The following is a 27,823-nucleotide window of genomic DNA, read 5'->3' as shown; positions in this document are numbered from 1 at the left end:
TAGACTACATGCTGGAAGCACACACATTCAGACACATGCAGCAAGCAGTATTTGTGTTTGGTTTATATTAGTTACTTTTAGTTCCTTCAAGTGCCGTAATGTATAGGATGAAACAGGGAACCTGTAAAGAATTAGGGCTAGGACAGAGGTTAGTAATCAGGCATAAAGGAGGGTATAATTGTGCTCCTCACGTCCTGTATTTATTTTGATTTCCAACTGGTGCTAGAACTCAGCACAGAAAGACTGGAGAACAGGAAGTTTCAAAATTAAAGCTTCTTGCTTAGCAACTTCACCATTAATTCTTTCCACAGGAACTTGGAGAGGGTGAGATCTGCTCCTCCAAGCTCACCCCATCCCATCCACTGATTCCTTGAAACAAGAGCTGAATCAGCAGATGGTTATTGCTTCCTAGATATACACACTTCGCACCCCTCTACACAAGCACATCTTGTATGGGAGACACGGGAGACACTGCGTCTGGCTAGGATCATTTTAACTGTTCAGTAGTGTTCTGCAAAGCAGTCAGGTGTTTCAAGCAACTTTACCACTCCTTACACAGACATAAAAGTGAGCTCAAGCAAGAACACTGTAATAGAAAGCAGACAGTGGTTGGTCTCGCCACACAACTCAAAACCTTCAGTTGTCTCAAACTTGCTTATAGACATTCCCCTGACAAGCGCGGAACTGCTAAGCAAAAAATCTGTACTTCAATATTACTACTAATTCAATACAGAAATAAGAATAGCAAAAGCATTGACTATGCAATATTTATTTAATAGTTAACTATATTAAAAGTTCAAAACTGAAATACACAGAGCTTTTTCTTTTTAGAGTAAAAATGATCTAAATACTTTGTTACTTATGGAGGACTCAACAATTAATAGAAAAAGCTCACCATGCTATACCTACAGCAGGACATTTTAAGTGCAATTAAAAGAATTCTAACATTCCACAGAAACAGATGATATTTCATTAGAATCCTACTGGTTTAATTCCTAAGCATCTCTGGCTTTTAGATTAAACAGCAGTGTGCAAATGTATGCAATAGTTGTGAATAGAACAAGCACGTATAATACAAGTAGTCATTAAATTTAAGGTATAGATTCTTGTCATATTGGCTGAGAAAGAAGCATTATCAGGCAAGAAGTGGTGAAGAGGAATAATTTTGTTTCTGAACTATGCATAAGTAATTTTGTTAGTTAAGATCTGTTTGGTTATATTTATTACTCACACAAGAGATTCAAGATCATGACATTTCTCAATACAAACAGGAAAAGACAATTGTGGCTACAATTGTCTAAATATGTTCCTTTGTGTTTATACATTTTGTCAAAAGTTTGAAACAAGTACAGGCGAATTTCTTGCCCACTAGAATTTTGTGAAATTAAGCTACTAATATCAAAATCTTTTTCTGAGCACAACTGTAGTTTTTGAAGTTATCTCACACAGCCAATGCTGCACAGGTCTTTTTTAGGGGCTGACAGAAGATTTATGTAGTACAATCGCTACTTCTCTGCATATTCCCACACCTCCTTGCCCAACCATGACAGCTGAAGAGCTATGAAAAGTCGGCTCCTGGTGCTGGCAGCGCGGGCCGGCAGAAAGAGCCGAGGTAAGGTTGGAACTTCTGCCGAAAACCTCCCTTTCCTTTTTCCTGATCGGCTCCGCAGATGTCTCTACTGTAACTCGCGTTTCCAGCCTCCCCGGCGTGGGATCCCAGCGGCCGCGGGGGCGGGGCGGGCCGGGGAGGGGCTGCCGGCCCTTAAATAGCGGGGGTGGGGGGGGCGGCTGGCACACCGCCGGGCAGGGGAGGCGACGGGATTCAGGCCGTGGTTGCGGGAGCCCGAGCACCCACATGCCCGGTAAGTGCCGGCCGGGGTCGGGCAGGAGGGAGGGGAGGGCAGGGCTCGGCTCCTCCCGCACCCCCGCTGGCCCCCTCGCTTGCCCCCTCGCTTTTGCCCTCCTCGGGAAACGGGCAGCCGCTCCCCTCCCCGCCACCGCGCTAGCGCTTCGGGAAAGTTTGGGTGAGAAACCTGCCTCTCAACTTAAAGGGCTGCAAACCGATCTGCTCTTCTTCTGGAGCCGGCTGAGGGAAGAGCAGCCTGCAGCCTGCAGGGCCATGAGGCATCTCCCATCCTCATTCCGTGCCCGGAGCGCTTTGGTGTCAGAGGACAACCTGGCACTGAGACACAGACACAGCAAGCCCAAAGAGTTTACCCCCCACCTGAAATAATGTGATTTATACTGTACATACGCTTATACTGTAAGTGTTAACGAACGTGAGTGTTTATATAGGGATTAAAGTTTTTGACCAGGCTTTATATATATAAACATATATATATATATATATAAAAAACTGCCTGGTCATAACTCCAAAAGGCTTACTGCAAAGTTTAAGAAAAGCTTACTAAAAGCATACCATCAGACAAAAAGGGACCTAATCCCAAAGGAGAGAGATGATGACCATCACCATTTCTCTGTGCTAGGGTGAACCCGGCACCTATTAACGATGAACAGTCTCCCAGCACAGGCCACTTTGAGATGAAGTGGTCCAACAGGTCTGTTCCATCTCCAGTTACCATGATCCTGTACCACAGCAGAATAAAATACATCAATTTCTCATGATGCCAGGTAGTTATTTTAAAAGATACATGTTTTCTCCCTGCACACAATGGATTCAACTTCTTTCAACTGGTTTATTTTGTGACTAGTGCTACATTGTGCCCTAAACTACTGGTTCTCTTGCTGATCTAATCAGATAAGAGAGACTAGAATTGAGCCAAATTCTCCTTACCCTCATTAAATCATAGTTAGCTTTACTGAAATGGGTAAGACTTTACCTTATGCCTACCACTGTGTAAAAATAAGCAGAATTTGAGCAAACAGCAGTGGCTGGGTCGTAAATACTTAGCATAATTCTGCAGTGAACTAATTCAGTACCTTAAACTCATTAACAAAGACATTGGAACCTCATTCTCCTACCCCAAAATCAGTGCACAGCTGCTGTACTATATATTGCATTACAGTGCACCTCAGCTTGCTGTCCTTAATGGCAAATGGTGACAAACTGGTTATGGAGGAAACACAGGACTGCTGCTGAGAGCATTCAAGATTTGGGAATGGAGAGGACAAGTTAAACAGAATCCTGTTGAGCTTGCTTGAAGTGTTAACCTTCAAGATACTTATGTCAGACAGTAAAACCACCAGCCATATAAACATTTATATTGTTGATAGTACACCTGTACGAAGCGAACCATTAATTTCTATTATGTTCATGGGCATTAAACCAAGGCATTTTTTCCTACGTCAGGCCTTCTAAGCTGCAATAAAATGGCAATCTGACTGAAGACATACTCAAGCATGCCCTACAAAACCGAGGAACACACACACACACAGAATATCCACGGTCAGGACTACATTTATTACACATTTCCTCATGCTGTGCATTCTTATGAAAGAAAACCAATTTCCAGTGTAGCACAACCAGACTTGGCTCTGTATTAACATTACCCACACCAAATAGGTACTAGTTTCCTTCCTGTTCCTCAGAATGGGTCTTGTGCTAATAGCCTGACCAAGTGCTGGAATGTATTCAGCCCACCTACTGGTTGCAAGGACAGCGGAGTGCCTGTTGCTGTAGTTGCTCCTTGGAGCTGGGAGACACAAGTGATTATATGACTCATGGGGAATTAGCCAGCCAATTCCTGCAGAGAGCAAGGGCAACACACCTGGAGGGGAGCTGCAAAAATAAGTTGGCTCCTATGACTGTACCAAAGGCAGGAAAATGAGATAGGATCAGATAAAGGCCTTTGAGGCACTATGGCCAGGTTAATTTTATAGCACAAGGTATTTACATAAATGTTCTGCAGCTGAAGGACATTTCATATCACTTATTGCAACATGGCAACAGTGGAAAATATCAGTAATACGCGTATTGCAACTCACTTCTTATATTCTTTATAGCTCTAACCAATAAACTAAGCTACCAAATTAGTTTTGAATTCTTATTCAAAACTACTATTACTGTTGACTGAATATTTTGTGCTTGTATTGTCTTTATTTACTTATACCATCATATAGAGGTGGCTAACTGCAAGGTATCTACCAAGCACAGACAGATAAAAATGAAAGGAATAAAACATAATCAGTTATCTCTACCTAAAAGCAGAGAAGAGGAAAAAAAAGTCAACATCAGTTGTGAGAGAACACCAGGTCGCTTTGTTGCCAGTTCTCAGGGTCTCCTCTGAAACTGAAGCAGTACACAGTACTCTGCTCATCCTGAGCTGCCTCCCATGGCTGCAGAGTGGAAGATAATTCTGCAGTTTGGGCACACTTTCAGGCAGAGGGTACTCTGGCAGGATCAGTTCTCAGTTGAGACCTAGTCACATCTCGATGCACCAGTACTGGTTTAGTGGTAGGCCAAGGCAGGCTGGGTATGAGGTACAGTGCAGAAGTAGTCTTTCCAGCCTTTTACTTTACCATACTCAGCAAACATGAGAAAACAAGAAACTGAGCCCATTATTAATTGACTAAGCCTTGGTCTAGTGAGAAATTCTCACATCAGAATACCTCATGATCATATTAAAGGCATTTATTAAGTTTTCAATTATATTAGTGGGGGGAAAAAAAAAAAACACCAAACCCCAAATTATACAAGATTTGGTTTCATCTGAAGTAATCAAGATTCAGGAAACTGTGTTTAATGGATACTTAAGTTTAACTTTACAGATCAGGAAACACATGCATCCTTAGAAAGAAAACAACCCAGAGCTTTGCTTTGTTCCTTTTTCCAGGATCTAGTCTCAGTTCAACATAGATGAATAGCTGGAAGAACAAACCAAACCAAAATAATGGTACCTTTTGTATTAGGTGCTCCTGCATTTTCTTTTTCTTCTGTTATGAAAGCTCTAGCACTTCTGCCATGCTAAGGTAAATTCTTATGCTAATGTAAAATATGAGCCCAAACAACTCCTTGTGTTTTTTTCTGGCTATAGTCTCCTACATTGCAGACATTGCCAGCATATCTGAACACTTTCTAATCTCTCACTGCCGATGTCAAACATCTTCAGGTATTGCACCATGCCATAACCAAAGACAAAAGCGTGCAACATGAGTGGAATGTTTCATTTAGAAATAATTTTGGAATGTAAATCAAATTTGTGGGCTTTAATATTCCTGTCTACCCCCAAAACATACATAAAGCTCCCATGATGCTTTATGTGCCTCTATGTTTGAACAGAACAAGCAGTTGCTGTTGCTGGAGGTATAATAGGAGGGATCCTTTTATTTGTTCTCATTGGAATAACTGCATACCTGCTCTGGAAGAAATTTTGCCGCCTCCTTTCTTACGAAAAGCTCACCAGTCCTGTTAAAACAACAAAGGCAAATGCCATTTTTCAGGATCAGTCAACTTCTGAAATTCAACTAAAAAGCACAAGGTACATATTTTTGTTTTGTTTTTAAAGCATACACTATTGGTAATTTATTTCAACTTGTCAAATCTCAAATGAGGAGGTGATCTAAATATATGCATGTACTGAAATAAACGAGATCCCTAAATTATATGAAAACAACAATCGTGTTCTGTTTTGTTCTTTTAGGAAAATAGTACTATCTGTAACTATAAATGCAATGATATTTGTGATTCACGTAAAAGAGGTAATAAATTCAAGTGTAATCAGACAAATTAGGCCTATGTTCCAGAGTCATTCCTGGGGGTCTCATAATGAAACACCTGAGAACCAAACAATAAGACTTCAGTGCAGAAAGGTGACTCTCTTAGAAAGTTAGTTACTGCAGGGCTTTGGGACTCTAAAACAAGCAGCTGCAGTTAATTCTTCCTTTTCTTTGAAAGATCAATTCTTAAGAAGAAAAAGTGAGGGATCTGTCTGAGGAATTAAGATCTGATGTACCTCACTGGACCTTTAGGCATTATACAAATAAAATCAATTGCAAAACAATGGGTATTTATCTTTTCTACCTATGCATCTCCATAGAATTTTTACAAAATTGCAAGAACAGAACAGTAAACTTATTACTGTTGCCAAGTTTGGTTTCCATATTTAAACCAGAAAAGGCAGTAGCTGTTGTCTTGAGCAGATCCAGAAGCGTTCCATTTATCATTCCACCAACACTGCATGGGCGAGACTGGATTAACCTGACGAACGAAGAACAAGTTCAGGAAGATAGTGACCCCTACATGATTCCTCAGGATGGGCCACGGTCATCGTTTCATTCTTTGGGTATGGCATTGCAAACACGGTACTCTTTTTAAGGTTAACTTTATTATTATGAAGCATTGTTTATTAGGGGCATACCAAGCATAACATTACACAATACAAGCCCTAAACACTGTATGTATATATAATTTCATATATATGTGTGTATATATATAAATATATATATATATGTGAATTGGGCCAGAATGTAGCCATTGTGGTCCCACTGCTGTGGGACCTTGCACATACGGCAGACAAAGCAATCTCTCCTCCCGCGTTTTGTAAAGGCACAACATAAGTGTAAGTCAGGAAATATTTGATTGTTGACCCTAGAAACAGCAGTGTGACCAGCTGCAGACTGCAACAACGAATACCCCAAACTATTAAGGTACAGTCATAGGAATAAGAGAAAGAAAAGTGGTGCAGCCTACAACTACTCCCCCAAATTTGAGGGAAAAGGAATTAAAATACCAGGTTTATGCAAAAATGGATTGCTAATAAATAGATTAATGTGATTTCCCTAATATAGCAGTTGTGAAAATGCCTGCTACAGTCTTGAGACTAATCCAAGGGTGCTTGTTTTTTATTTCATGAAGCTGGAGCTTATGTTGTAGGGACCATTAACCCAGAGCTGTACAAGTTTCCTGAAGACAAGAGCGAGACGGATTTTCCTGAAGGCAACATTGGCCGCCTCTGGTTCTCCATAGAATATGAGCAAGAGTCAGAAAGGCTCCTTGTCTCCTTGATCAAAGTCAGAAAGCTGCAGCCTCCTGCTGACTCCTGTAGTCCATTTGTGAAAATCTACTTGCTGCCCGATGAAAGAAGCTACTTGCAGTCCAAAACAAAATGCAGAACTCTTAACCCCCAGTTTGATGAAAACTTTGTTTTTCAGGTACTTTTCCTTTTGATGAAGCAGATTTTTGTTTGTAAATATTGACTTGTCAAACTACAGTACATGTTTTGTGAAAAGTAGTTTTCTACAAATTGCTACCAAGATACAAGCCATTTCCACTGGGGATAGGATTTATTACTGGGGCTTCTGGAGATTCTGGGCTACTTAAGTCTCTGGCTCCAGAACTGAAGCAGACCACAGGTAAGATCAAAGTTGAGGATTCCAGAATTTGCCCTGGAGTCAAAACTCCAGTTTGAACTATGGCTGAGCAGTTCAGCCCAGCAGCTCTAGAAATCCAGAAGGAATCCAGACTGAAGTAATATTTTCATAGCTTGTAGTTTGCTGTGGAAGTAGACTAGAAACTAGAACTCATGAGATGCCTGATATGCTATTTGTATGTATAGTGCTGTAAAGCTAGGAGCTTGGCTCCCTATGCCAAAAGGCTTTCAGCAAGTGCCACAAGACAAAGGCTTTAAAATCAAAAAAGTTTGTTTCAGACAACTGAAAAATTAATGTTTACAGATTTCTAAACATTGTGTCTGGAAACAAATGCAACATATAACACTAGATCTATGAGCTGAAAAACTGCCAGCTAACTTCACATTTTGCAAATGAACTCATTCTATTTTAGCTTGGATCTTTAGACTCCTGCATAGCTAAAACTTTAGGCAAATTAAGAAAGTGAACTTCAAGTAATCAAAGGAAATCTCCACCTACCTCTAACACACTTTGAAAAGTCCTTCCTTTGAAGTCATGCTAGAGTAGAAAAGTCTCACATGTTTTACAATGATTAATATAGTCTTCCTTTTCCTGTACAGGTTTCCAGTAAGATGTTGCTCCAAAGGACTCTTAAGTTTTTGGTTTATCATGTTGATAAACAGAAAAAGCACCATCTCCTAGGCCAAGTTATCTTCCCACTGAAAAATGAAACATTAACTGGTGACAACAAACTAGTCATATGGAGAGATCTGGAGAAGGAAAACTTGGAGGTACGTGATACCAGGCTGCTTGGTGTTGTGGAACTTTTGTCATCTTACAAGTATTGAAGGGGTACAGCTGAAGCAGAAGTTTGTTGTACCAAATATATCAAATGCAAAAGGATTTGAAAAACAGTTGGAATCAAAATTCCCATCTTGCCAACCTGCAGATCCATAGCTGTTACATAGGGATTATCCAACTGCTCAGAAACAGTCACATGAGTTAGGAGACAGTAACATAAGAAAGTACCTTTTGTTATTTGCTTCTGTTTTGAATTAGTAAAAGCAGAAAAAAAAAGCAGAAGCAGCAAGGAAATAAGCATCACCTGGAAGAGATAGGAACTCAAAGGTTCAAGAAAGCAGGTTAATTGGTTCTACCAAATTCACAACAGCATAAAGCCATTACAATTCGCTCACATGCCTTAGCATGGCAGAAACCGCTAGTATGAAGAACTGCCCCCCTCCGGTTTGTCTGCATGAAGGGAGTTTTTCAGATATATTTGACAAGTATTCTTCTGCTTCCAAAGCCTCCTTCAGAGTATGGTGATATCCAGTTCTCCCTCAGCTACAATGACTACCTGGGCCGTCTCACTGTAGTGGTTCTGAGGGCAAGGGGATTAAAGCTCCAGGAGGAGAGCCATGCTGTCAGTAAGTGTGATTTCCTCTTTGCTATCAGCTCCAGAATTCCTGTTTTAATTTGCTCCTTCCTCATCTGTCCACCCAGGCTTGCACTGAGTGACTCTGAAAAGAACAAATAAACATCCCGGTGATTTGAGTGGAAACAACATACTTTGTTACTGGGGTAATTAGATTTTGATAGCTCAGTTTGCTATGTTTTGAATTTGTTTCATAACAAATGTCTCGTCTCACTTAATCAGTAGCAGGTTTTTTTTCCTCCTGCTTTAATACAGTTAGCAACATCCCTTTGTTGCACTCCAATCCAGAGAAGGTGGTATTTCGGGAGACATTGACATTAACAGAATTGCCTCAAGGCAAAAGCCCAGAGGTAAGAGCTGCAGGACAACTGCTTAAGCTGAACACTTGTCCTGGGGAGAACCAAACTACAAAAAGTTTCCCATTTGTAGGAAAGCCTGGCTGTTGTTCAAAGGACCATGTCACGGAGTCACAATTTTTCTCTCTTACTGCAGTGGGGGTTTTCCTGGTACATCATGCTTGTGCGTCCTTGGCCTTGGAAATGTTGAGTGTAGAGATTACCTCAAAATGCTGTTTAAAATCTAAACACTCAAAGCAAAAATAGACGGAAGAACCAAACTTCTGGTTGGATCTGTAGTGGTTTTTTTTTTTGAAGGGCTTTGAAACTAAACAATATAAATGCAAAATACACCTAGCAGTTAAAAGAAGAGCTTTAGTTCTCTACACACACACATCAACTATGAAGTTTTTTTGAGATTTCTTTGAGTGGACTGGTACCAGGATGTTCAACTTTAGAAACAATGCACTCTGAATGAGTAAATCTATATTCATAATATTAGAGGTCAATTTGCTCTGCTTAGGGTAAAACTCATAAATGAAGTCATGCACAGTAAAATGATGAGAATATAGAGGTTTCCAAGAAGCAGAATCATACCCTGTACACTTGTTGAAAGAACTATAATACAGAATGTATTAGTTTTAGAAAACAAATAACCAAGATAAGGATGGCCAGAAAAAATATGACTGGTTCCTGGCAGATGAATTAAGTATCATCATGAACCAAGAGTAAATGTTCTAATTTTGCATCATCTCAATAGCTTTAGAAGAACAGACTTCTGAATAGATCATGTCTCTGCCTGGAGGTTGTTGTGAAGTTCTGTAGCACAGAGTGCGTGAACTCTGTGCGTTTCTTTCTACAAATCTAACATTAATCTGTCATGTTATTTTACTGCTGGTATACTTGAGGTTATCACAGTAAGCAAGAGTCATGGGCACGGCTCTGGAAGGAAGAGCTGCCAGAAGGGGATTCTCCAGAATATGTTACTAAGTGTGAAAAAAACAGAAAATTAAATAAATTGGGTGTTATTTCCTTTGATAATGCCCTTCAGGTATGATTTAGGGTCCACAGATTCTCCTGAAGAAATCTCCTGAAGAAATCCTGGAGAAACTGGAATAAAAAGTTTTCTATATTAACAGGGATTAGTGCAATACTAATCCTTGATGGAAGATACGCAGTATAGGGCAGTAAGGAGACATTTATTTTTAGATTCAAATTACTGAATTAAATGTATTAAGAAGTAATAAGAAAGTAATGAAAAGTCAGACTTTGTGCTAGTAGTTTACATAGTAACTCTTTCCATACATAGCACTCAGGTAGCAGCTCTGTGTAAAAAAAAAAAAAAAAGTCTGTTGCAGTAATCCTGCACCCTCTGAAACAGTAATGAGGGCCTACTGGATCTGCGGAAATAACGAGACATTAGGAGTCTATCAATGCCGTCTCAGTCCTGACATTTCTAATCATTTTTGCTGCACAGATGAACCTTAATGAACTGAACAGCAGGGACTAATAAACACAGTAGCAGCATGGGATCTATTACTGCTTCACTGGAAAAGAACAGATCTTTAGCCATCAATTAAGATGAAATTTCTACATGCTTGTCACTAAATTTTGTAGAAGGGGAGGGAAGAATGGAAGATTCTGGCAGCTTTGGATCTCATTGTCAAGGATCTGCTGAATAAGACTACAACCCAATACAGGTCCCCTTCAGGAAGCAAAGCAAAATTTTTTTGTTCTTGTCCCCACACTCAAATTTCTTTCTTAGAAGCACAGAGATCATTGATTTTTTTTCCTCAAATCTACAGAATCCCCTACCACAGGGAAGTCATTAGTAAAACCTTTTGTTTAAGGATTCTTCTTTGACTAGGAGAATGTTCCCCTGAAACGTATCCAATGCAAGCACAGGCTGCAGCTCTACAATGCAGCTCCTCCCTCATGGCCTCCCTTGTTTGGATCAAACAATCATGTGATCAAATACATGAAATTAACTACTGACCCAACAAACTAAGCCTTCAAAAAAAGTCTCCATCAGATGAAGGGAAGGTACAGGAATATAAGATCAAGGATGCAGGGTAAGAATATGGCTGCTCCTTTTAAGAGCTCTTAAATTAGGGTGCAGTTTTGCAGTGCATTTTCTAAGTACTTTGTGTACTCCCTGCTTAATGTTATGCATTGCCATGCCACCATATATGTTTCATGAATCGTTCATCATCTAATTTTATACTTAATATCTCTTCTCCCAGCTGCCTCTGATGTATTTTCTGCTTGAATTTCTTTTTTCTCCAAGGTGTCTATGTCAAAGTCTCACTAATGAACCATAATAAATTCATCAAAAGTAAAAAGACAGCAGCGGTTCTGGGATCTCCCAATCCAGTGTATAATGAAACCTTCAGTTTCAAGGCAGACCAGACAGAGCTGGATACAGCAAGCCTGAGTCTATCTGTGCTCCAGAATATCAAGGGAGAAAGTAAGCTATATAAATTATTACAGTTAAGATGTCCTAAATCTCTTACATAGTGCAGAAATACTTAAGCTTGGGAGGAACTAATTCCTTTTCAGCAATAATCATAAAACATACAAAACATTTGGGGTATTTCACAGGCTGTTTCTTTAAAAAGCAGAAAAATGTATTTGCTGTAATTGCGTGTCTCAGAGACTAAGGATAATTTTAATGGAAGACATGAATAAAATAAGTGTAGGCTAGTCACTGTCAGTGCAAGGTGGTGTACTTTTGTTTCATGCTGGTATCCTAAGAAAACTAGCTTATACATTTACGTTCTGTGAACACTTGTGTATATAATTGACAACCTCCAAAATTTTGAAGCCATTCACTGTTCCCTAACCAAATTTGAAAGAGGACTAGGAATTTTAGTTATCACAGCAGTTCAAGCAGTGAGAAAGACAACAGACAGCCTATAAACATCCCCATTCCTTATCAGAAAACCTGATGCTTAAGGTCACCCTTTACTAATTGTCAGAGAACCCATTAAGGAATTCTGCTTAGAGAAGCAAATCAGAATTCAATACTTCTACTGCTCACAACAAAAACAATTTCCCTGCAGTGCAAATACGACCTCAATAATGAAACATCAATACCCTGATGCCCACAAGTAGGGCACACTCCCACAGTGTGATTAAATTGATTCTAGTTCAGAGTGCAGGCAATGGGTTACGCCTGAATTCTCTAAATACACACAATGGATATTTAACACTGAATCTCAGCACGTAGAAACTACAGAACTTGAAATCTAAAGTGAATTCCTTGATGAAAATTTTAGTTTAAAAATAACTTTCAGAACATGCATTAGAGAAATACAAGTCAATATTCTAATTTAGGTAAGGATTACAGGTGTTAATCACTAACTGCTTTCTTTTTTTCCCAGAAACACATCAGCTAGGACGTGTAGTAGTCGGGCCTTTCATGTACACCCGTGGCAAAGAACTAGAACACTGGAATGAAATGATCAGCAAGCCCAAGGAGCTGGTTAAACGATGGCACACTCTCTGCCACAGCACGTAAATAGCATGGATAAAAAACCCCAACCTTAAAATGGAAAAGCTCTCGTTATCTTTCATAATCTAATGATAAAAGAGTACAAAATCTTTGACCATTTTACACTCCAAAGTAGACAAGAATAAAAGAAGTAAATTCTTTCCTTGCCCAAACACAAAGAGAAAACTCGGTCCCTGCTAGGCTGGAACTCTATCTTTCCTCTCTTCAAAATATATTTCCAATTTAGTTAATATGCAGCAGAGTTTAAAAACAACTGGGATGACAAACATGATCTCCCAGCATTAGTTACTTCGACTAGTAAATTCCAATTCTTGGTCGTGAGTTCTGGACACAAACAATCATCCATCATGTGGGTAGAACCCAAAATGACATAAGAATTTTCAGTGATGATACCAGGCCTAACTGCCCACCTGCATTGCATCACCAGACAGAGTAGCTTCACCAAAATGAATGGAAGCCCAGTAAGCATGACAAAACAGACAAAGCCCAAAAGATGTTGACTGACTACTACATTTACAATTTATTTAAAATAGCAGCATTATATTGAAATCCTCTTTTGAATATGAATGGTGGAAAGCACTGACTGTTTATTGATCAAAAATTCTAGAAGCACCTGTTCACATCCCTCAGGACAGTGAATTTCTTGCAGTAATTCAGTTAGATGTTTTCAGATGACCCCAGTGTACAACACTGTGTTGACACTAAGGGTGAAGTATAAAAGAAGTCCTAAAGTCACAAAGGATTGGAGGCTTACAGAAGTACTGGGGTACTCTGAGAAAGTAATACAAGGGACTTGTCCTGTCTTTGTATTTCTCCCTAAACACATCTCTGCTGGAGACAGAGCATTGATTACAAGAACCTTGGGTTTGACCTAGTATGGCCATTCTTACATTGAAAATCCAAATAGCTTAAGCCACTAGGACATATGTCTTGTTTTAGTGGTAGAGTTTTCTTCAAGTAAATTACTGTTCTGTAAAATAATTCAGAACAATTATTTTTAATCAAAATAAACTAAAGAGGACATTCTTGTCTTCTTGATTGTTCACTGGGGACCTGAACTCTGTACCTTTCACGCCACACAGTCATAAAACAGACCGACAGACTATTGCAGCAAAACATTATGTACAATTATGTTCCAATCTCTGCAGCTGAAATAAAGCCAGCTTCCTTTGAAACAGGATACAACATTAATTAATTCAATATATTAAAAACCAAGATTTATCTGGGGAGATAAGAACACTTTCCATTTTGACAATATTGTTATTTTCTAAAGGAAATATTATGAATGAGAATTTAATCTGAGAAGAATTGTAAGATAACAGACCCCCCCTTCACCTGATCTCCCACTTGAAATGTTACATGTCTGTCTTGCTGGCTGCACCACTGGATCTGGATAGAAGATGAGCCTAAACTCATTCCATTGGGTTAGATTTTAGAAAATGTTGAAACCTCATTATATCTGTTAAATGAGTAATGTCAGCACTCCCAACCCCAAAGAGCTCCTTTTCAAATTTTACAAAACCACTGAAAATCAATCCAATAGGCAACACGTTCAATCTGGGAAGGAAAACTATACGTAAACTCTATGACAACTATATTACTACTATAAAGCAATTTTACCAAATACATTGTGTCCCTCTATGATTTAAATCATAACAATAAAAATTAAAGACCTTAAAAGCAAACTTAAGAATGCTTCAGGCAGTTAGATTTACTAGCTTGCACAGGAAGATTCATGTAAGGTACAATGTCTATCAACATAACTTCTAAAGCGGGAAGTCACCTGTCTGACCTGATGTACAGTATGGTCCAAGTAATAAAACAATGCATTGTACTAACGTGGTCTCTTTTCTTTGCACTTCTTAAAGTACCAACACTTCCAGTTTGTGTGCTCAATAATTACAGTTAAAAACATGGAGAAACATATTTAAATGCACTTACCAATGTACTTGACTTTGCTAAAGGTCATCCAAGTGAAGTAAAGGAGAAAGGCCCTTTTTGACTCTTCCTGAAGAAGAGGGTTACTCCAGTAAAGTGAGAAACATTATTAAATAAGGAGTTATAATACAGTCTTATCAATTGACATACAACAGAGCAACTTTTTTACCTACTGCCTTTTACAGATCATCCATCTGGTCTTGTGCTTGAGACTTACATCAAGATGAAGAAGGAATAATTACAAGACCTCACAGTGCCTAACAGTTCTTCTTTTCCTCTAAAAAATTTTAAAATTTTACCAAGATGCATAGCACAGAAAACCCTCACTCAAGAAGTACGCAAGAAATAGATACAAGATCATACAAAATGTGACCCCTTCCTCGATACTTTCCATTACTATTGACAGATACAGGGATTTCTAAAGCTCTGAAATAAATCTAACATGTAACTTCATGAAAGTATAACCCCTTCAAATGACAGTAAGCAGCAATTTAGCACCATTGTAGAACAGACATGAATAATGGTTACATTCTTGTTCTAGAGAACAGGATCTTGGAGAAGAAGCCCTACTCAGTATTTCTATTCCTTTGTGGATCACTGTCTACCTTACCTTCTCTCCCAATTAAAATTATACCTATACTAATCCTTTAGGAAGCCTAATGATGACTGCAATCTGCACTACTCTATCTTTCCTCCGAGGAAATGAGACCAAGCTATATATCCTAAAAGCAGCAGCTTGATGAAACTGAAAGGGAGCAAGATGCATTACAGGTGATAAAGGATCAGAAAGCTCCTTCAGAAGAAATTTCTATGCCAGATGGAGGCACAGAAAGTGAAATGGCTTCCTATTTGAAAGGCAGGGAGTAAACACAAGGCAGCAGGACCTAGAAATTTTACATGGAATTACTAAAGTGAATATAGGAACCAAAGAAACAATAGAAGTTGTTAAATTTATTAGTTAACACTGAACTATGGTATCTGTCATGTTTGTAGCTTGGATTTCAAGACAGAATACTGTTAAACAGGAGTCAGAGTGGTGATCTGAAAAGTCAAGAAGGGGAATGAGGCAGTCACGTCCAAGTCAGCTGTAGAGTCCTAACCATAGTACATAGAACTTGGTGGTTAGCCACACAGAGCTCACCAATCCAGATAGCATGGCCTCCACCCAAAGCTATCAAATCATCCTAATGAGATGCACATTGACAGGAGGTAAAACAATCTTTACAATTTCTCTCATGTAATCAATATCCGGTTTTCAAGAGCCTTACTAAACTCAAAATGCTTCTAGAATGTTTTCACTCATATGTTAGCATTGGTGCTAATACCTCATTTAAATCCAAACACTGAAATTCCTCTTCCCTTCAACATATTTTTCCCTGGCATTAAGAAATTCACATTCGAGAACCAGACACTTCTGAGAAAAGCAGAGTTAGAATAAGGTATAAAAGGCACAGACGCTTAGGACTTTCCCCAAGGTGATGGGTTAGGACAATGTCATCCTGTTTTTGCCAGTCACATGAAACTAGAAAAAAAGTGCTTTTACAGTGAGGCAAAATTCAGTCATTGCAAGCCTCTTGCATTCTCCTTTTACAAAGCTGTGATTTTCCATATTATCTTTAGCACAATTTATTAACAGTAGCAAAAGTAAGTTTTCATTCTAGATTGTCAGATGAAGACACTCATCTGAGGACACAATTAGTATCTTCTGTAACTGGTTCCTCCCTTGCCCTAGGCTTGACATTGTGGAAATTATCATTCCTCTACAGAGAGTCTGCAGTGTTCCCTTTTTATAAGGGACTACCTAGTTTCTGGAGATTTTGTCACACCATTTGCACCCAATTTGCACACCAGTGGTGCTAGTGTTGAGCATAGTTTTTGGTGTCACTGTGCTGTCTTTCTTATACTAGTCTCAGGTATCCTGGCACAGCAGGAAATTGATTTTGCTGCTGTGAGATCAGCATTTCTATGCTTGCTGACAAAACTGTCAGAGACTGTTTCAGAGATAGACAAAAGTACTGGGGAATTATTTTATCACAAGATGGCTAGGGCTTAAACCAGAAGACTAAGTCTGCTGTGAGGAGCAGTGCTGCACAAACTTGTTTGATCAATATAATCTGACCAGATTGATCAGTACACAAGTAGTTAAATACAGAAATAAGATCAGTGACCTTGTGAAACTTCATCTGAAAATTCAGTTCTTCAAAGTCATCCAATAATTCTTTGGATTCCCTCTTGCTGACAGACTGATCAAACACATTACTACCTTCCCCTTTTATTGGTACACAAGAAAACACATGGCTTACACATAGCTCTAATCAACATCATTAAAAACCCAACAGTTCCAAATTGGTTTCACATGAGATACAACAACAGAATCCAAACTAGCACCAAGAAACATGGCTATTCAATTGGAAGTAGCCACTTCCAAGAAACAACATACAAAAGCTGTTCAACAGTCATATCAATTGCATTATAATACATTTGACAACTTGATTTATCAAATTGAGTTTTGAGAACAGTTCTGTTGGAAGCCTGAGGACAGCTGAAACAGCGTATGTGGAAACACATTTTCTACATGAGAACAGCGCAGGCGAAGATCTGCAAGGATCAAGCCAGAAAGTAAATATGATTCATACCCTATGGCTTCTACCAGGCTCAGTAAGAGGCACAATTTATGTCAGAGAAAGACACTTATATCAGAGAAAAATACTGATCTATATATTTAATCTCTTTCACAGAGTAATAGTTACGAGATTATTACTTTATGAAGTCAGGTACAGTCATAATGTACTCAGTCTTTTACTGATAAAAATCACTATCAGAATACACTAAGACTTTAAAAAGATTTAAATTAATTTCTAAATCTGATCAAGTTTGGAGAAAATTTTACAGACCAGTGTTAAACTGATTAAACTGGCTTAAGGCAATTAAGTTATTTGCCAGCTTATGCTGGATAGATACTACAACAATAAATGCTACAAAAATTAAATAATCTAAACAGTCCATGAAAGAATGCACCAGTTTAAGCTGTTTAAAACCTCTTAATTTGGTGCAATAACTTCTAGATACACAAAATTAGATTCAGTGAGACAGTTCTGTTTTACAAGAGAAAACAGTGGCAGCAAAATTGCTGAGGGTAAGTGGCAGAAATTCTGCTGTTAAAAGAAGGTAAGCAACCACAACAAAGCAAGCAAATGCATAACCAAGTTACAGATAATGTACAGGATAAGACACACAAAAATCTTATAACTAAAATAACATTACTGAATTGTGTCTGTCTTCCTCTAAGCTGCTATATCTGAGAAGAACTCAGTCTCTCCATACTAGTGAGCTTTCCTGAGGAGGAAAGGAAAACAGATACCCAGTAAGAGTTTATTAAGAATAAAATACATGTATAAAAATATACTTTATAACAATTTATCAGTAGTACAGCAGCAGTATATACTATTAGCAGATATTCCATACCAGTCCTTTTGGTGTTTTTTGTGTAAGTTAAAAACAAAATCCTTTCTTGTATTTTTAAAAATATTTGCTTCCTTGAGTTAATTCATTTTTCTTCTGTTGGCCATCTGTGTGTTCCTATAGTCTCTGTTACTCAGTTATAGCAGAGGTCAATGCTTCAAAGATCAGGATGGAAATTTAGCAGATGGAAGTCCTTTTGCAAAGGATAGCTGTTTTCATCTAGCACAAAATGGCTCCTAATTTCCAACAAATAGGATGCTTCCATATCTGCTAGCAGCAAATGACACAGATCTGCTACTATTGCGCTGTAAGTTATATCTGAAGAGGGGACTGCAAAAAAACAGAAAAATCCAATTTACTCTTTATTTTCATAATAGCACCTAACATTCAAGATCAACCTCCATGAAAACTACACTGAATTACTGGAAGTGTAGCTCAACATCTGAATAGAAAGTTAGCTTTTGTTTTAAATAGTTTTTTAAAAACCAGATGCTAAGACTCACTCTCATTAAACTGTAGCACCTGTGAGTCATGTGAAACACCTCACTAGAAGCCAAACAGGATTTCTCAAGGGAAGCCTGTCTGAAACACCACTCGGTTATTTACATCATGAAAGCACATCAGCTATTTCTAAAAACTGCTAAGAGATTCTATTTTACACATAAGGAATCCATTTAGCTACTGAATACTTAGTTATATAACATATAATAAATGTTCGTACCATCTCACCTCTTGTTGCTACCTCAACTCTGAACTTCTGAGTTTGTCAGAAAGCAACTGAAGTTTTCTCTTGGAGGTTGGTGTTTTGGTTTTTTTTGTAAGTCTCATACAATATGAGCAATCACATTTCCAGAACAATCTCATACCAATTTTAAACTGTCAATAATTAAAAATTTTATTTCCATTGTGAACTTTACTGATTGTTTCTGTCAGAAGTAATTAATGAAACAGTACCTACTAATCTGTTCAGCCAGCCTGCAGGAATATTGAGAAAGATTTTTTCCATCAACTCAGACACCACATGAACATAAATTTCATATCCTCCATCTTCTACTGTCATCAAAGCAGGTCTAGATAAGAAAACAAAACAAAACAAAACTTCCATCTAACTCTTGGAAGTTACTTGCTATGTTTTTTTGACTGAAGCAAAATTTCTAAATGAGAGTAATATAATGTAATATTACCCCCCCAATATAACACCAAGAACTAGAAAAACTAGAAAATATGCACTCATCTCTGTCGAAACTGTAGAGTTGGAATGAGTTTGAGATATATGCTGAGTTTACTACTCAATGTTAAAACAACTTCCTAAAACTACCAAGTAAGCCTTACTTTCAGACAACTGCAGAAAACAATGCTAAATAAATACTAAAAAAAATAATAAATGTTCATGTGTAAGTATACATACCTACAAATATACAAGGAATAAATAAAAATTTGAAATGCAAAGTAGGGAGACAGGCTTAAGTGTATCACTTGGAATTGTATCATCTGTATCAACATCACGTAATATTGTCTGTCTTTATAGCCACTACGTAATACCAAGATAGTATCTCTTCTACTGTGACAAATACCAAATAGTTTCACATACCACTAAACAAGTAAAAATTTCTCCTCTTGCTGGAAACCATTTCCTACATAAGGTATGGTCAATAGTATGCCTATTAGGTCTGAAATGAACCTGGTTAGGGACTACTGTCCTACAAGCACTGGTCTTTCCAAGTTTTGCTGTTTCACATGATTCAAAAATGATACTGGATGACAAGCAGCTGGTAAGAAGTGATCTTTTTCTTAGTATAGGTATTCCCTGTACTTTGACTGTTTGTCTTTCCAACCTGTCATTATTGATGCCATACCTTTTTTTATTGTTCTGCCAAATAACTTTTGGTTTTTGCTATACTTCTGTGAGATGCTACCTTACCAGTCCTCTATAGTACTGGTATATACTACTCAACAGGTAGTTTCTGCATGTTTTCAAGTTTCTGAATTATTTTACTAAGCCTAATCACTTATACAGCTGATACTGCTTCTACCCAGCATATGCTCTTTGACTACACTGAGACTATTGACAATTTGAACATCTGCACCATCACAATCCTCACACTTCCTAGAAAATCTGCACTGCTCTGATCACAGCAGGATGCAATGCTCTATCCTGACCATCCCACAGAAGAAACTAAACTAGTAAACATCAGGATATATCACAGTAATGTAAATCCTGGTTAGAGCAACATTGGAAGAGTACCAAACCAGTTTATGTTAAATAAGGTAATAAAATAGTGCACAATCATCTACAGTGCAGAACTTTTCAATAGGAGATCCTCCCAACTGAAGAAAATGTGCTCACTGCAAAGGTGGTAGAAATTAACGGCAGGCAGTCACTTCAAGAGAGTAGCAGACCTGCACTGTCAAATAGGACCATCAGCCAGTACTTCAGTATATTGGCAACTGGAGAGTTATTAATAGATCTATTTAGTTAGCATGATGCAGAATATTCCTAACAGCACTAATTTGAATGCCTGTGAGGCATGAAGACAAATGACTGCAAATATGCCACTTTCCCAGTAGGCAAACCATTTGACTTGCCATCTGTTAATCTAAAAGCTAGTGCTAAATTTCATAATCTTAAATGAAGTGATCAAAAGAGATAAGAGAACTCCATGTCTGATCATCTGTGGAATTATTTCAAATCTGTTGGTTTAGACAGAAACCAAGGTCCACACTGTCTGTAGTCATTAAAGACTGCTAGGTCTCTTCATGAGAGAAAGCTTAACAACAGTACACTTATATGCTCAGCTTCCCAAATAATGGTGGGCAACAACACAAAGTATTTTTCCTTCTATTAGTTTTCAGGATTTCTTCTAGCTTGATGTTCATATTGTCCTAGCTCAAAAAGAATATGGAAATATTTACACACATTATATGACAGCACTTAAGTGTAAGTTTCTAGAATCTTCTGCCTCATTATTACTGCTACCGTTAAAGTGTTCAGTATTCTGGGTACCTAACATAGAAAAAAAACAAAGTTATCTAAGCATATACTCATGCATCTATCTTAAGCTTGTGTCTTCAGAATCTGAAGGAAACGACAAACTTCATTACAATCACAGCAGATTAACAAAACCGGGCTCCTACATTTCAAAGGAAAACGATGATAGAGGATAACTTCACTGACCCACAGTACTGAAACCCAAGATTTTAAGGCTATGTAAGTTTCTTAAATACCAAGATCCCTGACATATCTATTTTCCTATCGTAGTGCCTATTTCATATCTTAAATAGTCACACCCTTAAAATAAAAGAAATTCTATGTTAGGTTAATAAGTTGCTACATTCCCTGAACTAAAGCAGCAAATCAAATTACAGACTAATCCTATGTTTTAAGAAGTCTGCAGTATTTAGTATTATTACATTTACTCACACTAAGTAGAAAACAATATGGAGATTTTACTCCCAAGATGATGCTGGTAGCATCACATTGCTAAAACAGAGCATACTCAACTTCCTACCCCCTTATGCTGATGGATTAAAAACAATCTGGGATAAGAGGACACAAACTAGTAAACTACAGAAAAAATAAGTAATTTTCTAATAGTTGTGCATACAATTTTTATAAACAAGACTACAACTAACCATTAACATATCAAGCTCTTGAGTAGTGCAATAATGCTAGGACAGCATATTTAGTCAATAAGCTAATTTCATTTTAACAAGGTATTTCTGTAGCAAGAGACAGATTTTTTTCCTGTTAAGATGTAAACGTACTAAGTTATCCTACAATAAGAATTTGGAAATACTACCAAGGAGATGCATTCTTACTAACCAGAGCAAAATTTTAGTGCAAAAATGACAGACTTTCTTTAAGAAAGTTGTGCATTTAAGTTCCACATCGAGATGTGTTTACATGCTGAGAATACAAGTATTGGAAGTCTTTACCATTTTTCCTATCACCTTTTGCATGAGAGAGTAAATTGAGGTCCTTCAGGACTAACATGAGACATCAATCTCATAAAAGAGAGGGGGAACCTTCTCAGTTAAGAACAAACTCTTTGCACTTAAACCTCCCTCATCACAAAATAGCATGCAAACTTAGAAGATGCAAGACTATTTTGCAGAGGAAAAAGACTAAGTCACTACCTTGTTAGACAAATGGGCATCTAGTATTTCAAAGCCAAGTGAGAAACTACTGAGTACGCAATGATTCATTAAACTCAATATGAAGTAGTTTAGGAATAATTTTAAAAAGAATTTTGGTAGAAAATTTACATAATCTAGAATTCTATTATGTCTATGATTGTTTCAACTTTCTCTACCTACACATCTTGCAAGTTGCTATATTTGCATTTCGAAAGCCCAAGATAAATTTAGGAATTGAACAATCAGTTAATAATGTTGTTCCTACTTCACTTGGATCTGTTTAGTTTTTATTTTCTCCAAGTAAATGTGCATATACATCTTGTCTCACAGTGCCATCTGCTGATAACTTAGTATCTCTCCTCACTATGAGAATGTTCATTGAAAACATTTGTTAATATTATTTCTGCAAGGCTAAAATTGATTAATCAATTTAAAAATATGGTTGTGCGTTCACACGATTTCAAACTCAGGCTGAAACAAAACACTTAAGGAGCCTTCCTTTGGTCCTCAAGCTTCTACTCCATCTTAGCTTACTGACAGTACTGGGTAAACCTTGTTACTGTATGACGCAGTATTAAAAAAATTAAATGTTAGATTTAAACAAAAAATATTACGTATAAATAATGGCAATATAATACAGCAATTCAGGAACAGCTCCTTGAAAATTCATTAGAAAAACAGAAATTGCTAGCCACACCTTAAATATAGAATTTTATATATGGGTGAACTTAAAATGGAGTTTACTTCTGTAATAGTACACATTATTTTAGTTTTATTTTGTTTACCTGTAGAATGCTTTTACTTTATTGTACGGCAAACATCTAATACATTGCTTGTAGATCATGTTCTCATCTGCCTGCAGTTCCAAACCACATTTAGCACAACCCGAATATGTAATCATAGGCAGAGCAGCCAAAACACACTCCAGTGAAGTGTCAGCACGGAAGATGAGTTGCTTGTACTGACCAGTTGAAACAGTAAACTTCAGTTCTAAGATACGGGCTTTCACTTGAATGACTCCTACAAAAACAACAATTTCAATCAAATCTGCATTCAGTTTTATTTATAATTGAAAGCAAAATCAAGGGTTACAGCTGATTCAAACACAAAATAATTATCAATAAAACTTTATGAATGTTTTTTTCCTTAAGTAGCACATGGTCATATTTTTAGAGACCATTTATGCAGTGAAAAATCATTGTAGTTAAATATTATTTTAAAATGTACAAAAGTATTACATTTTTAGGTACTGCTGTGGTAGATGCCAACACAGAAGAGCCTGAATCAGAGACCAAGAGATTACAATTGTATAAATAATTTCCAATTGCTTTTCTTTCCTGCTAATTCAGAGACACTGAAAAGCATAGCTTTAACAAGTTAGCTTTCCACTATTTATACATAAGCTGGACTTAAATGCTGCAATACCAACTTTATTTAGTTACTTAACATTTAATACCAGCCTTAGCAATCTTCTAGGTTTATGTTGGAAGGGGTGACTGTGAGTAAAATGTATTCTTTGTTCTTTTGTAAGGAGTTTTCAATAGCACTATCTATTTTACTCTTGCTTTAGAAAATTCTATTTTTGCAGAAGAACTATTCAACAAACTTTCAGCGATTAATCACATCATTACTAGAGTGGTTGGCATGAACAACAAAAGGCAGCATTTCTCCCTATGTTCTAGAGCTACCACATACCACACCTATCTCACCTCTGGGCTCACTGAACGAAGGCTGCATTCACAATTTGGCTGGGTACTGAGCAGCAGCCTCCAGAATAAATTCAGACTCCAAAAACTGTGCTAACTTTAAAAAAAAAAAGCATTTTACTTGATCAACAGAGCGTCTGTTTTGCTTAGTTATACACTGCACAACAGACATTAGAGCTATGGATAACAACTTTACCTGAGCATTTTTCCTCCAGATGTGTTGAGAGCTTTGTCATCTGCATGCGGGATGTTTTGCTTTTCTGAAACTTTTCTTTAAATTCAATTGCCCTTTTGTCATCATCAAACAAGCACTCATAGGATGACCATGGAGTTGTGTGCAGTTCAAAGTCACCCGAGACAGAACTGTGTTGAACGAGAAGGTATTTAAAGTCCCATATGTGATCTACAGACAAAAAAAAGCAAAGAGAAGAGTTTGCTTTCTATACCTTGGTTAATGTATAGAAAGCCAAGGTCGCTTACAAGATTGAGAAACAAATTAGCAAGACATTCTTATATGGTCAGCTCTGGCAGTTTTATTTCAAGCCTGATCACATGTAGGATTTTTTGTTTCCTTTCCCTATAAACTTTGCACAAGTTCTCCCATAACAGAATGATGCTTTCATTTCACTTGTACTGAATTCAGCTTTCAGGACAACTCAACTTTTTGAAAAAATAAACCAGCTTTGAAATTTCTTCTCAGCTCTAATAAGGAAAAGGTGGCAATGTCTAGAAGAAAAAGAAAATCTTCATGTAAGTAATCAACTTCCATCTTTAATATGTCCCTGTTTTTTCAGTCTTCTATCTCCGTAATGTTCAGATTTAAAAATATTAATTTCCCATCTTCCAACTGACTCTGTAATAAAGAAAAATACTTTAAAATGGAGATTACAGAAGAATAATATATTTTGGGTTGACCCTCACTTTGTTATAAGAATCCAGTACTCACCTACTAATCAAGTCTGATAACCATTTAGCTGTTATTTTTTCCCTGTGTTTGTTCAAGCTGACAGCTGCAGCCAAAACAATCATTTTTGGAAAAAAGGTTAGAAAAATACAGATTTTTTTTTTTAATTTACTCATGTGTCTGCATAAGCATTTTATTACCATGTTTCAGTATTTTCTTATTTTGGATTAGTCTGATTTTTGGTGGTAGCTTGGTAAAATTGTAAGCTCCTGAAAAATCTGCTGTCAGATGCAGAGTTTTACAGTACAATACTCCAAAAAAACCTTCTCCTCTGAGCATCAGTCCAGTTTCATGCACCTCTTATCTGAAGAGAGATCTTGCAGCTCCCCAGAACTGACTATGATCCAGTCCAAAGCAAGATTCAGGCAGTAACACTAGAGCAACACTGAGGGAAAATCTAAACAGGAGGAAACAAAGAGGCACTTGGCAAGCGGGGATATATGGAAGTAGAGGACACATTCTAACTAGGGTACAAGATTTGGTTGATACCTGAATTTAACCTATTATTCAGATCTTCAACACTCCCCTATTGATTAGAAAACCGATCACAAAACAGGAGTAAACTATAAGTAATCAAGTTTACAGAAATGTATTTAATGAAATAAATTTTTCTCTTTTGGTAACCTAAACCAGATAAGCGTAAAGCATGAATTGAATGTCTGTCTGACAACTGTATACTGGAAGCTTGGACTGATTTTTAGCAAGAGATGAAAGTAAATTTAACTCTTTCTGGCAACAATTTCTAGATGCTCTATGCACTTTATGCTCTTATGCACTTTAAGTATGTAGATAGTTTAAAAATTACAACTCTCCATACCTTTCTCTACAAGACTATGGAGGTTTCTAATCTGCTAGTGCAACCAGTAAACACATACCACAGCTGCAGTAAACACATACCACAGCTGATCTATGACTCCTAGCAAGAACAGACATCGTGCTCTTCCTGTAACCCGCTCACACTATTTAGCAGTTGTGTTGTGTATGCTTTAGTATCATGTGAATTTATCTTTTTGGCTATCTTACTGGGATCAAATGTTCATGGTTTGTCTGTGATTAAGTATTTGAACAGTTGAGAAATCACTCTTATCTTTAATTTCAGGTAATCCTTTAATCATTAAAATGCCAACTTCTAGATGCACAGAATACTAGCTGGAGAATAAGACAAAATTTAAATCAAAACTTAATACCACAGATATCTACATCTTATACTTTTCTGCTTTAAGTATCAGAGAATGAGATATTATTTTGTCTTAGAAGTTACCTTTTGTATCGTCTTTTAGTAACTCCAAAAAAATTCAAAATTCTGTACTTTGAAAAGTGTAATATTCTAGCATACTAAATTCTGTAAGATTGCTAAGCATCTAACAAACAGTATATACCTGCTCACACTGAAGTATGCACAAAAATAAGAGCGATGTAGGTATTATGTAGTAAATTTAACTGGTTAATGCTTACATTGGACCACCTTCAAGTAGTTTAAGAGGTAGGTCTTGCAGTTAAATGATTTCTAGGAGTGGAGATTACTTATAAATTGAAGTACAATGGGCAGAATTCAGAATGACTACATTTGATAAGTAAAGATTCACCATGAGGTCGTTTAAACTTTTGGGTTTTACTTTGTGCTATTCAAAAAGCAGACTTTTAGGCAGACATATTCAGCACTTCAAGTAATACAACATTTACTTCCTAAGCGTATCCATTGATCAGAAAATACAAACTGTTAAGTTATCAATTTAGCAAAAACCTAGTTTCACTTATTTTTAAAAAAATCAAAACCAGGAATAACCCAAAATTCAGTAGAGTCACTGCTAAAACACAGCCTATGTAATTTTTGCAAGAGATGCTTTTAGTCAGTTACAGCTAGACTTTATATCCTAATGGTCTTGCTATCAAGCCTGACACTGTAGTAAGGCGAAAGCAGAGAATGAAAATCAAAAGTAGAAAAAACCAGCAAGTCATGCTAAAGCAGACAACAATAAGGAAGACTGATAACATAGTTAATGCTCAAGTTCTTTTTTTTATAGTTACATGACTAGGCACCAGTGCACCTTGTATCTAGATTCACTTTTCTAAATGCTCAAGCTTTCTCACTCTTCTGAAGCGAGTGCATTCAAATTATGTTGCTGATGGCACTGCTTCTAAACAGAGGAAACATTAAAATCGGTATCACATATGTTGTCCTTCTAAAGGGAGTATTTAAAGGTTGAATGGAAAAAGGTTACCAGCTGACCACTTTCAAGATATCAATAGCATCACAAAGCTACCTATAAGTACAAGGACTTTACCTTTTTTCCTTTGAAGTTGAGGGCACCAGGCAGCCCCTGCTCCCCACAGCACCATCCTATATTGCTGATCTCTGTTTTGTTCTACTGTTAGAATAATTTTTCTTTGGTTGCCACCTCTGTAGCTATACACAGATTCTGAAAAAGTTTGAAGTTACATGACTTGTACAGTAAAAAGCACATAAACACACAAACCCCACACACCTCAATATTAAGATGAAATCATGCTGCTATTGTATTTTATGGTACTATTATAACCAAAGAAGAATATAACTACAATTTCTTCAGGCTAGAATGAAAACAAGCTTATTTCTTCAGCAACATGAATCTAGTTTGAAGGAATGCATAAAGTATATTACTTTATCTTTGTCTACCTAAATACTCAGCAACTGGGCACCTCCCTTTGAAACAGCAGATATCTAAGCATCTTTCAGTTCCCACTCATCCTGACTGGTATAAGTGGAAAGAAATTATTCTCAACCTCTCAGCAACAGACCGTCATAATTGTCAAAGTTCCTGTAACTTCTGTGGAATGCACTGAAACATTTCTCCAGACTTTTTCACATAGAAGAAAACTATAGTCATGTACAAGTACATTAAGAGGATTCGTAACAGTATACATAAATTGAAAAAATTAAGATCTCTCCAGCATTCTTACCCAGGATACTACCTGTAAGTTTCAGTTCCAACTGACTAGAATATTTTTCATAAACAAGTATTTTTTAAACAAGAACTCTTGCTT

General features: G+C 37.2%; 2 protein-coding genes across 16 annotated transcripts in view; one reads left to right on the top strand and one right to left on the bottom strand.

Moving 5' to 3' along the window:
- Window positions 1-1,796: 1,796 nt before the first annotated feature.
- Window positions 1,797-14,429, top strand: LOC141745231 (synaptotagmin-15-like). 2 transcript variants are annotated; one of them, XM_074592586.1, is made up of 8 exons: window positions 1,797-1,862; window positions 5,240-5,438; window positions 6,100-6,242; window positions 6,815-7,110; window positions 7,929-8,099; window positions 8,615-8,735; window positions 11,366-11,545; window positions 12,462-14,427. In XM_074592586.1, exons 1-8 carry the CDS (start codon window positions 1,856-1,858, stop codon window positions 12,596-12,598), a joined length of 1,254 nt encoding a protein of 417 aa, XP_074448687.1. In that variant the 5' UTR covers window positions 1,797-1,855; the 3' UTR covers window positions 12,599-14,427. The 2 variants fall into 2 exon arrangements, with proteins under 2 accessions (XP_074448687.1, XP_074448688.1); XM_074592587.1 differs by lacking the exon at window positions 5,240-5,438 and having other exon boundaries at window positions 12,462-14,429.
- A 2,301-nt stretch (window positions 14,430-16,730) lies between these two features.
- SHLD2 (shieldin complex subunit 2) overlaps window positions 16,731-27,823 on the bottom strand; it is a 41,784-nt gene continuing 30,691 nt past the window's right edge. For 11 of the 14 annotated variants that reach the window (XM_074592398.1, XM_074592395.1, XM_074592394.1 and 8 more), the window contains 5 exons: window positions 27,085-27,219; window positions 24,032-24,238; window positions 22,915-23,149; window positions 18,947-19,062; window positions 16,731-18,322 (listed from right to left, as the gene is read on the bottom strand). In XM_074592398.1, the coding sequence (XP_074448499.1) occupies window positions 18,150-18,322; window positions 18,947-19,062; window positions 22,915-23,149; window positions 24,032-24,238; window positions 27,085-27,219 (866 nt within the window). In that variant the 3' untranslated portion in view covers window positions 16,731-18,149. The remainder of the gene's footprint in view (window positions 18,323-18,946; window positions 19,063-22,914; window positions 23,150-24,031; window positions 24,239-27,084; window positions 27,220-27,823) is intronic. The other 3 variants (XM_074592403.1, XM_074592405.1, XM_074592402.1) reach the window with 2 other exon arrangements.

Source organism: Larus michahellis, chromosome 6 (assembly GCF_964199755.1).
Source record: "Larus michahellis chromosome 6, bLarMic1.1, whole genome shotgun sequence".
In the NCBI taxonomy this organism is placed as follows: Eukaryota; Metazoa; Chordata; class Aves; order Charadriiformes; family Laridae; genus Larus; species Larus michahellis.
Note: the sequence above shows the minus strand (reverse complement) of the source record. Positions and strands in the feature narration are given on the sequence as shown.

Bases quoted from the DNA above. Each gene is read 5' to 3' on its own strand.
- LOC141745231 (XM_074592586.1), top strand. The intron at 6,243-6,814 runs GTATGGCATTGC...TATTTCATGAAG, and splicing joins GTCATCGTTTCATTCTTTGG to CTGGAGCTTATGTTGTAGGG. The intron at 11,546-12,461 runs GTAAGCTATATA...TTTTTTTCCCAG, and splicing joins CCAGAATATCAAGGGAGAAA to AAACACATCAGCTAGGACGT.